The sequence below is a fragment of the Salvelinus alpinus genome, chromosome 28 (genome assembly GCF_045679555.1).
Source record: "Salvelinus alpinus chromosome 28, SLU_Salpinus.1, whole genome shotgun sequence".
Classification (NCBI taxonomy): Eukaryota; Metazoa; Chordata; class Actinopteri; order Salmoniformes; family Salmonidae; genus Salvelinus; species Salvelinus alpinus.
The window spans coordinates 40,123,273-40,134,803 of NC_092113.1; the positions used below are offsets into that span (position 1 = coordinate 40,123,273).

General features: G+C 42.5%; 1 protein-coding gene across 1 annotated transcript; it reads left to right on the top strand.

Annotated features, from left to right (window-relative positions):
* The first annotated feature begins 638 nt into the window (after positions 1-638).
* Positions 639-11,019, top strand: LOC139557865 (synaptophysin-like protein 2). Its single transcript, XM_071373136.1, has 6 exons — positions 639-838; positions 1,027-1,104; positions 4,395-4,516; positions 4,873-5,074; positions 6,764-6,955; positions 9,551-11,019. Exons 1-6 carry the CDS (start codon positions 821-823, stop codon positions 9,683-9,685), a joined length of 747 nt encoding a protein of 248 aa, XP_071229237.1. The 5' UTR covers positions 639-820; the 3' UTR covers positions 9,686-11,019.
* The last annotated feature ends 512 nt before the right edge of the window (positions 11,020-11,531 follow it).

Here is an 11,531-nt window from a genome sequence, read left to right on the forward strand (position 1 = left end):
CGGCATCTGGGGCGACAGGTAGCCTAGTGGTTAGAGCATTGGGCCAGTAACCGAAAGGTTGCTAGATAGAATCCCCAAGCTAGATAGAATCCCCAAATCTGTCATTCTGCCCCTGAACAAGGCAGTATATCCACTGTTTCTAGGCTGTCATTGTAAATTGTCTAGTTAAATAAAATGTTTTTAAAAATCTGGCTGAGAGATGAAGTGTGTAATTCTGGAAATGTTCCTGAGATGGAAATATGCTGTTTTGAATGTGCTCTTTATGTGGTTGTCAAAAGTTAGGCCGGGGTCAAAGGTAACACCAAGGTTTTTAACAACCATGTTTGGTGTAATGAGGCAACCATCAAATGTTGAGCGTGAGGTCTGACACGTTGTTTGTAAGTTTCTTGTGGCCAGGTTGCATAATTTCTGTCTTATCAGAATGTAAAAGCAAGAAGTTTGGTTGGCATCCAGTGTTTAACATCTGTGATGCAAGTCACAAGGCGGGCTGACTGTAAAGCATTGTCTGGTTTAAAAGATAAATACAATTGGGTATCATCAGCGTAGCAAACTTTTGACTGGTACTGTTATATTCCCCATGTACCTTTTGTATGTGTGTGTTCTTGTTAATACAAATGAATACAATTGGGTGGACGTGTCACTTTAAGAACGTCGGTGAACACGTGTGCAGTGCTCTTCACTTGGAGAAAAATAAAGTTTGACATAAGTTTCTGAAATTACCAAGGAAGTCATCAAATTTTTTTCCTCCCCCCTACCAACAATCGTCTAAAGAGAAAGTACTGCAAACTGTCCGAGAAAATTGACTTGCGACAGTGGTACAATGGACGGGATATCCCAGGTAAAAACAGCGTCTGAAAAAAATGTTTATGTTTGCTAAATTCCATTTTCTTCTATTGCGCAAAAGGATTGCGTGGTAATCTATTTGTGTGTTTGGTTGCATGCCTATCCTCGAATGACAACTCAACTTTGTCTACTGAGTTAGCTAATAAACTGTTTACCTTTTGTTTGTTTGTTGAATATCAAAAGAACATTCAGACTCCAGGATTTACAATGGACTTGGGACCCTTGAAAGAGCCCCTGGCATTTATTAGAGTGCTCGAATGGGTAAGTTTGTTTATCTAGATACTTATTATTATTATTATTATTATTATTATGCTATGTAGCTCAAATGTACTCTTAAGGACCTTAACTAGACAATTACTCCTTAAGGACCTTAACTAGACAATTACTCCTTAAGGACCAATGACGGATAGGCCGTCATTGTAAATAAGAACGTGTTCTTAACTGACTTGCCTAGTTAAATAAAGGTGTGTATCAATTGAACGTTTTAACATTTTTTAAAAAATATAATTCCTTGCTGATATGAAAGATAAGGTTCATTTATGCAACAAAAAAACCGTACCGCAAACAGTGTGTTAATGTTCAGTTTAGTGTCTGGCTCTTAAAACACCCCGTACAGAAGATGCCTTTAGTCCAATGACCCTTATGTGGAATAAACCAAGGGCTCACTATCATCTGACATTATAGGGAGAACTTCAATGCCTTGAAATTCATGTTTTTTTGCATAAATATGTAATGCTCGGTCTATGTAGAGGTAGTCTGATTAATCAGACTGTAAAACACAATTAATTGGTATATACAGCGTGAAAATAAGACGGCAAAATTGTGTAAATGCTCTTTACAAGTCAGATGGTTGAATACAGTTACATTTGAAATGACTCTACTGGTTGTCTGTTGCGTTTCGTCCAGATGGCTGAAATTTGAGACAAAATATCCAAAGGAAAGCATTGTTATGTTTACCCAACTTTTTTTTTTTAGAGTGCTGGTATGGAAGTTGGAAATTTCTTTCACCTGGAACATGTTTAAAACCAAGTAAACACCTGCTGACTTCAGTTTGTATCACTACGGTATGGTTAGTATGTGTGCATGTACTTACGTCTAGTGCACATACCTTCAGTCACGAGCAAACGTGTGCACGCGATGCAAGCATACGAACTTAAAATCAGCAGGTATTTACATGGTCAAGGTTAGAGAAATGTCAACTTCAATACCGGCACTCGAAAAAGTTGGGCAAACAATACTTTCCTGTCGATTTTCTGTCTCAAATGAAGTATTAAAATGCACAGATAACCGGTAGAGTAAGTTCAAATGTAATTCAATTCATCATTCTGGCTTGTAAGGAACCTTTGCATGACTTTGCAGTCATTTGATTTAGGCTGTATGTATTACAGACAGTGCCTTTTTTTAATAACCGTGTCACCAGCCACCCTGCATAGCAGCAGAATGGGTTTCAAATGGATTGAAACTAGCTGGTGTTGTGATGTACTGCAGTTCACCTATTCATCATGTAACAACTTGGAAGTCCCGACCTAGACTATACTGTAACAACTAGGAAGTCCCGACCTAGACTGGACTGTAACAACTTGGAAGTCCCGACCTAGACTGGACTGTAACAACTTGGAAGTCCCGACCTAGACTATACTGTAACAACTAGGAAGTCCCGACCTAGACTATACTGTAACAACTAGGAAGTCCCGACCTAGACTGGACTGTAACAACTTGGAAGTCCCGACCTAGACTGGACTGTAACAACTTGGAAGTCCCGACCTAGACTATACTGTAACAACTAGGAAGTCCCGACCTAGACTATACTGTAACAACTTGGAAGTCCCGACCTGGACTGGACTGTAACAACTTGGAAGTCCCGACCTAGACTATACTGTAACAACTTGGAAGTCCCGACCTAGACTATACTGTAACAACTTGGAAGTCCCGACCTAGACTATACTGTAACAACTTGGAAGTCCCGACCTAGACTAGACTGTAACAACTAGGAAGTCCCGACCTAGACTATACTGTAACAACTTGGAAGTCCCGACCTAGACTAGACTGTAACAACTTGGAAGTCCCGACCTAGACTAGACTGTAACAACTTGGAAGTCCCGACCTAGACTATACTGTAACAACTTGGACGTCCCGACCTAGACTGTAACAACTTGGACGTCCCGACCTAGACTATACTGTAACAACTTGGAAGTCCCGACCTAGACTAGACTGTAACAACTTGGAAGTCCCGACCTAGACTAGACTGTAACAACTTGGAAGTCCCGACCTAGACTACACTGTAACAACTTGGAAGTCCCGACCTAGACTATACTGTAACAACTTGGACGTCCCGACCTATACTGTAACAACTTGGACGTCCCGACCTAGACTATACTGTAACAACTTGGAAGTCCCGACCTAGACTAACAACTTGGACGTCCCGACCTAGACTAGACTGTAACAACTTGGACGTCCCGACCTAGACTAGACTGTAACAACTTGGACGTCCCGACCTAGACTACACTGTAACAACTTGGAAGTCCCGACCTAGACTAGACTGTAACAACTTGGAAGTCCCGACCTAGACTAGACTGTAACAACTTGGACGTCCCGACCTAGACTAGACTGTAACAACTTGGACGTCCCGACCTAGACTACACTGTAACAACTTGGAAGTCCCGACCTAGACTAGACTGTAACAACTTGGAAGTCCCGACCTAGACTAGACTGTAACAACTTGGAAGTCCCGACCTAGACTACACTGTAACAATTTGGAAGTCCCGACCTAGACTGTAACAATTTTTCCTGCTTTTCTATAGGCTAGTGATAATCACTTCCTGTGAGGAAAGGATGCCCTTCTGTAGAGGAAAGTGTGTGTGTGTGTGTGTGTGTGTGTGTGTGTGTGTGTGTGTGTGTGTGTGTGTGTGTGTGTGTGTGTGTGTGTGTGTGTGTGTGTGTGTGTGTGTGTGTGTGAGAGAGAGGGGGGGAAGCCTGTGAATCATCCACGATGACTCGCTGGGCATGATTTTGAGTTCTAGTTGTCTTGTTCAACATTCTACTGTTACCTGACCCCTCAACTCCTGTCACAACACCTTCACACTGCTTTGAACCTGTAAAGCAAACTGCCCTTAGTTATAGCACAGGGTACCCTACTGCCCTACCAAGCAAAAAGGCACTAACTGCTCATAGCGTGGAACTGAGGGGGGGGGGGGGAATGGCTTTTCTTTGCCTTGGTTTCGCAGTAACTTTATGCAGTTACTGCTAACATGACCCCCATTCTTCTCCAAAACACAATACAATAGAGGCAGGATACTTGTCCACATGATTAAGTATGTATTTAATGTAGCAAAAAATGACATTAACACATTTTTGACCAAATGAGCAGTTAGTGCCTTTTTTTTTTTTTGCTTGTTAGAGCAGCATAGTCACATGTTCTAATCTGCCCTGTTTGGACTGGATGTCATTTCAGAAAGAGGTGTGTTTGTGTGTGTATATATCCAGTTATAAACTGTCAACTGTTTCTTTAATTACATTGTGTCATGTCCTTATTTGGCTTCGTCTGTCTGCAGATCTTCTCCATATTTGCCTTTGCTACGACGTCGGGTTATGCCGGCGCTACGAGCATCAATGTGCAGTGCCAGGGCAGCAGCACCAGCCAAGAAATCACTGCTGTCTTTCACTACCCGTTCAGGTAAGCAGAACAGGAGTGAACGGATGATTCGTATGTGATGTTTCTGTTTAAAGTGGTTTGTTGTTATTATTTTGGTCGTGTTCAGCGGGGCACACTGAAGCAAAATGTTTTGAAGCAAAACAAAAAAATCTATATTTTTACTGGACAAGCTCAGCCGAGTACCTCGCTGTTTTTCCTCCCGATACAAAACATTTCCTAAACGTCTCCCTACTGAACATGACCCTATACTACATGTCTCTACACTCAAAAGATCATGTGTTCTTATTGGATAATTTCTGGTAGTACATCCCTGTTTCACGTTTTGTTTTCTCCGTACTGAACACCACCCTCTCTTGTACGTATCTCTGTTCTCACAGGCTGATGGTCCATCCATACAGCGTCCCCTCCTGTATGAACGACTCCAGTACTATCCAGCTTTATCTGACCGGCGACTACTCCTCCTCGGCTGAGTTCTACGTCTGTATCGGGGTGTTTGCCTTCCTCTACAGCATCGCCAGCCTGGTGATCTACCTGGGCTACCAGCACGTCTACAGGCAGACCAGCCGTGGCCCCATTGTGGTGAGTTAACTGGGAATTGTTTTGTTCATGCTCTTTGTAGTGTTCAATGGAAGGTGTTGATGTTAGGCGTTGAGCAAAATCACAGTCTATAGAATGACTTGAAGGCTGTTAGGTTCTAATTCTGAGTTAAAAACTCAACGGACACTATGAAAGCTTAAACCAAGTTTATTCTTCCCAGAGGATCAATACAGTTGCATTAGACAAAGACATTGTTCACACAAGCACTGATATTTAATCCTTTCTCCTATGCTGAGTCTCCGTCTACACATCTGAACAGCCAATGCATCTCTGTTGCTCGACAGAACCTTAGTGAGATCTGTTCTTCCTCACTTCATCTAACCTGACCGCTACCTCAAAGTGCTCACTCCTCCCCAACTCAAGCCTGTCATGGTGATTGGTACCAGACTGTGTCTCTTCTCCTCCCAGAGGATCCCTGATGGCTAACAATAACATATCCTGGCATAGTGTAAACATTATATATTACCATCTCTCCCTCAGTGACATGAATACGTTTATTTCATATTGTCAGATCCCAACAAGGCTAAAGAGCTTGAGCAGTGGCACGGAATAGCTATCGACACTTGACATCTGCGTGAGGCACTTAACAGTGGTCTGTAAAGGAAGAACCAGAACTGGGGGGGGTCAGGGGTGTGTTTCTCTGGAACTGGGGGGGGGGGTCAGGGGTGTGTTTCTCTGGAACTGGGGGGGGGGTCAGGAGTTTGTTCCTCTGGGCTGGGGGAAGGGGGGGGGGGGGGGTTCAGGAGTGTGTTTCTCTGGGCTGGGGGAAGGGGGGGGGTCAGGTGTGTATTTCTCTGGAACTGGGGGGGGGGGGGGGTCAGGGGTTTGTTCCTCTGGGCTGGGGGAAGGGGGGGGTCAGGTGTGTGTTTCTCTGGAACTGGGGGGGGGGGTCAGGGGTTTGTTCCTCTGGGCAGGGGGGGGGGGGGGGGGTCAGGTGTGTATTTCTCTGGAACTGGGGGGGGGGGTGTCAGGGGTTTGTTCCTCTGGGAGGGGGGGGGGGGGTCAGGAGTGTGTTTCTCTGGGCTGGGGGAAGGGGGGGGGGGTCAGGTGTGTATTTCTCTGGAACTGGGGGGGGTCAGGGGTTTGTTCCTCTGGACTGGGGGAAGGGGGGGGGGGGGTCAGGTGTGTATTTCTCTGGAACTGGGGGGGGGGTCAGGGGTTTGTTCCTCTGGACTGGGGGAAGGGGGGGGGGGGTCAGGTGTGTGTTCCTCATGAAGTCAACTCCTCTAGCAATATAGTCATATTTCAAGAAACTGTCATTGAACATTTTGGTTTCTTGTGGACCAATGGATCTGGGTCAAGTACGTTGTCAGATATTTGATTTAGCACTTGATTTAGTTTTCCCAGTACAATGGAACCAATATATTAGTTCCAAAAGTGCAAAATCGAAGCTGAATCAAGCGAACATCAAATACTTTCAAATCTTTGACGTTGTCTGCTTCACTAATTCAAGTTTCACACAATCAGATGCATAACAATTCAAATCAAACGTTGACTAATTATTTGGATTTGGGGGTGGGATGCAGGAGGAGTAAGCTGTTACCAACAAGTGAGATTTGTTATATGGGCTGTTTACATGTATGCGTGTTTGTCTGATTTTATGTTCTAACCTTCCTCTTGAACCTGCATTTGATATACTTTTATTTACAATGTCTCCTGTCCTTTCAACAGGACCTGCTGGTGACAGCAGCCTTTACCTTCCTGTGGCTGGTGTCCTCCTCTGCCTGGGGTCAAGGCCTGACTGACGTCAAGTGGGCTACCAGCCCCTCTAACCTGGTAGGCTTTATCTCTACCTGCGAGGACGTCGGCAACAAGTGCACACCAGGAGCAGTGCCTCATATGGGACGACTCAACTCCTCTGTGGTAGGCTATTACCTGTAGTGTTATTAATGGTGGCTACTTACAGCGCCTTCCTGAATTATTGACACCCTAGATGAATATGAACAAAAGTCTGTGGGGGGGAAAAAAGTATTTGTTGATCAGCTTGATCTTACACTCAAAATATCATATGAATCTAACATTTTAATTGAGTTAAAATTCTTCAAACATGTTCTGTCATCAACAAATAATTATTTTATTTAAAAAAAATGCATGTCACAATTATTGGCACCCCTGAATTTAGTACTTTGTGCATCCTCCCTTTGACAATATCGCTGTGTCGTTTGATGAGGTGGGAGAACACACCTTCCCTTTGCCAAGGTAACGGCTCTGAGTCGTCTCCTAGAATGTTTGAGGTGGGAGAACACACCTTCCCTTTGCCAAGGTAACGGCTCTGAGTCGTCTCCTAGAATGTTTGAGGTGGGAGAACACATAGGAAGGGATTTGAGACCATTCCTTCATACAGAAACTCTCCAGATCCTTCAGTCCTTGGTCCTCGCTTGTGGACTCTCTTCAGCTCACCCCACAGGTTTCCAATGGGGTTTAGGTCAGGGGACTGGGATGGCCTTTGCAAAAGCTTGATTCTATGGTCAGTGAACCATTTTCGTGTGGATTTGGAGGAATGCGTTGGATCGTTGTCCTGCTGGAGGATTCAACAACGACCCACTAAACTCTCCTGGTACTTGACGGAGTCCATAATGCCATGTGTCATACCAAGGTTCCCAGGGTCTTTGGAAGTAAAACAGCCCCATAACATAAATTTTTTTATTTAAACTTTTTTTAACTAGGCAAGTCAATTAAGAACAAATTCTTATTTACAATAACGGCCTACCAAAAAGGAAAAAGGCCTCGTGCGGGGACTGGGGCTGGGATAAAATATATATATATATATATATATCACACACACAGTTGAAGTCGGAAGTTGACATACACCTTAACCTGAGTTTAAATGTATTTGGCTTTCACAATTCCTGACATTTAATCCTAGTAAACATTCCCTGTTTTTAGGGAATTAAGAATGTGAAATGTCAGAATAATAGTAGAGAGAATTATTTATTTCAGCTTTTATTTATTTTATCACATTCCCAGTGGGCCAGAAGTTTACATACACTCAATTAGTATTTGGTAGCATTGCCTTTTAAATTGTTTAACTTGGGTCAAACGTTTCAGGTAGCCTTCCACAAGCTTCCCACAATAAGTTGGGTGAATTTTGGCCCATTCCCCCTGACAGAGTTGTCAGGTTTGTAGGCCTCCTTGCTAGCACACACTTTCAGTTCTGCCCACAAATTTTCTATGGGATTGAGGTCAGGGCTTTGTGATTGCCACTCTAATTCCTTGACCTTGTTGTCCTTAAGCCATTTTGCTACAACTTTGGAAGTATGCTTGGGGCCATTGTCCATTTGGAAGACCCATTTGCGACCAAGCTTTAACTTCCTGACTGATGTCTTGAGATGTTGCTTCAATATATCTACATAATTTTCCTACCTCATGATGCCATCTATTTTGTGAAGTGCACCAGTCCCTCCTGCAGCAAAGCACCCCCACAACATGATGCTGCCACCCCCGTGCTTCACGGTTGGGATGGTGTTCTTTAGCTTGCAAGCATCCCCTTTTTTCCTCCAAACATAACGACGGTCATTATTGCCAAACAGTTCTAATTTTGTCTCATTTTACTGTGGATATAGATCATTTTGTACCCGTTTCCTCCAGCATCTTCACAAGGTCCTTTGCTGTTCTGGAATTGATTTGCACTTTTCGCACCAAAGTACGTTCATCTCTAGGAGACAGAACGCATCTCCTTCCTGAGCGGTATGACGGCTGCGTGGTCCCATGGTGTTTATACTTGCGTACTATTGTTTGTACAGATGAACATGGTACCTTCAGGCGTTTAGGAAATTGCTCCCAAGGATGAACCAGACTTGTGGAGGTCTACAATTGTTTTTCTGAGGTCTTGGCTGATTTCTTTTGATTTTCCAATGATGTCAAGCAAAGAGGCACTGAGTTTGAAGGTAGGCCTTGAAATACATCCACAGGTACACCTCCAATTGACTCAAATGATGTCAATTAGCCTATCAGAAGCTTCTAAAGCCATGACATAATTTTCTGGAATTTTCCAAGCTGTTTAAAGGCACAGTCAACTTCTGACCCACTGGAATTGTGATGCAGTGAAATAATCTGTATAAACAATTGTTGGAAAAATTACTTGTCATGCAATAACAATTATTTTTGAATAAAATAATTATTTGGTACCCAGGGAGCCAATAATACAGTACACTCCTGAATAATCTGTACATGGGTGGAATCGGGGAAATCACCCTGGGAGCTCGACTCAAAAACAAGTTTTGCATGTTAACCTGAGCTTTTGCTTGAGAACCGAGTTCCATTGCGTTTCCCCTCAATTACAGCCCTGGCTGCAGAATTCAATCCATGTATCGTACATATACCCTCAATTAATTTCCAAGAAATTGTAACGTGGAGCCATTGCCATTTGAGAAATGTGATTGTTCCTTACTAAGAAACATTTTTGTTGTTGTTGTCCTGTCTAAAATATATTTTTCTTGTCCCCCTCCTTTATTGCAGATCTTTGGATTCCTCAACCTGATATTGTGGGGTGGTAACTGCTGGTTTATCTTTAAGGAGACGCCCTTCCACAAGTCAGCCAACCCCCTTGGTGACGCCGAGGAGGGTTTAGGTGTCAGGCCCATTACTTCCTAACTGGGCAGCAAGTTCCCTGCTGTCAACGGCTACGTTCCAGTTTGCATGCAAAGCAGTTGCACTGCAGAAATTAACCAATCTTGGGGGGTGAATACTAACTTTGACTCACATTTGCTCTCGGTCGTGCATCGATGCCAATGGTAGACAATGTTTACTTTATGGAAGTGAAGATTTGCCCCTATGTGATTTCTGACTTGTTGAACACTTGTGTGTGTTTTGAGATTTGGTGTGTGTGTGCTTTTTGCAGCCGATCTGGAACGGGCCCGAAATTCCCTCCAACCAAGTAGTTCCTACATTATACCGTTTCCAATGCCTTGTTAAATTGTCATTTGGTGCAAATGCTGCTAAGAAATGTCCTCTAGTAGCTTATTAAGTTGCAAACAGTTTATTTTCATGCATTGACAGCTCCACATTTATTATTAAAAAGTGTTCAAAGTGGTCCATTTTTCAAGTTATCTAAAATGGGTACAAAAGTGAACCCAGCAAATACGGAAGGGGGAACGCCATGAATTTAGGTCAGAATTAGTTTTGTTTCATGCGGATAACTGTTAAACTAAACAGTATATCCAACGCAATGCAACGATCAAATGCATCTCTCAGTTTATTCAAAGAGTCAAGACGTGTGAATTTCTTTTGTTGATCAGAAACCATTTTTTTTGTGTGTTTTACACTGTTACTTTGAGGATAGTTTAGTGTTTTTGTTGTATAAAATAAACCGTGCTTATATCAATGTTACAACAAGAATAACAAGCTGTTATTCTCTCGCACTGGGTGTTATTTGCCGATTTATGAATATTCACTCCGTTTTGAAATGGTTTGACATTTCAATTGATGCCAAAAGCCAGGGATCATCAACTAATGTAGATTCAGCTGCAGGCCGATTTATTTTATTTAACATTTTTTTCTGTGGATGGTCGGTGGGGCAAGAGAACATTAATTAAAAATAATTTATAGACTGCAAGAAATCCAAACAGATGTATTTGACTGAAACATAATTACAAACCTTGCTTACATTTGAATACGATCACATATCTCTCTGATGCGTGGGACTACTTTGAAAAGATGTTCAAAATCACTTGTTGCTGTTTCGCTGGTGTTTTGTTTTTTTAAGAGTCTTTTTATGTCCAACAATTTAGAACAATTGCTCAGTAAGCTTTGTGGGCCAAATAACATCAATCTGGCCCGCAGGCCACCAGTTGGGGAACCCTGCCATAAAGCAATCCTACAGTACTTATTGTCATTTCTTTTGAAATGTGCCTTTTTTTCCCTGTTGTGCAGCATGGTTTGTCATATTGTTTTAACAATGTTGTAAGAAAATAAAGCCATCAAAACTCCTGTTTTTCACGCCGACCTCACAGTATTGATGACACATCCCTTTGTCACCTACCATTTCAGTTCTTAACATTTCTGTACCATTTCAGTTCTTACCACTTCAGTTATGCAAAAATACTGAAGACTGGTTTAAGTTACTTGTATGTTTTTAGTGCCTCTTCTACCTCAATGTGATGAGAAGGCAGAACTACTTCTAGCTGTCAATGAACTCCTGTTCTGCTTTTAATTTACATTGAAGACGATAATTTGAAACATAAAATACATTCACTCATTTTATTTGGAGAGAAAGGTAAAATGTTATGTATCATTTATCAAATGCTATAAATTATTAAAGGGAAAGAGTTGGTAAAGAACGCCAAGGTAATCTGTCTAAAATACTATCGCCCCGTAGCACTCACATCTGTAACTGTGAAAGGGTGGATATCATGGCTCACATCAACACCATCATCATCACCATCAACACCATCATCATCACCATCAACACCATCATCGCAGAAACCGGTGACCAGCCTTT

Bases quoted from the DNA above. Each gene is read 5' to 3' on its own strand.
- LOC139557865 (XM_071373136.1), top strand. The intron at 5,075-6,763 runs GTGAGTTAACTG...TCCTTTCAACAG, and splicing joins CCAGCCGTGGCCCCATTGTG to GACCTGCTGGTGACAGCAGC. The intron at 6,956-9,550 runs GTAGGCTATTAC...CCTTTATTGCAG, and splicing joins GACGACTCAACTCCTCTGTG to ATCTTTGGATTCCTCAACCT.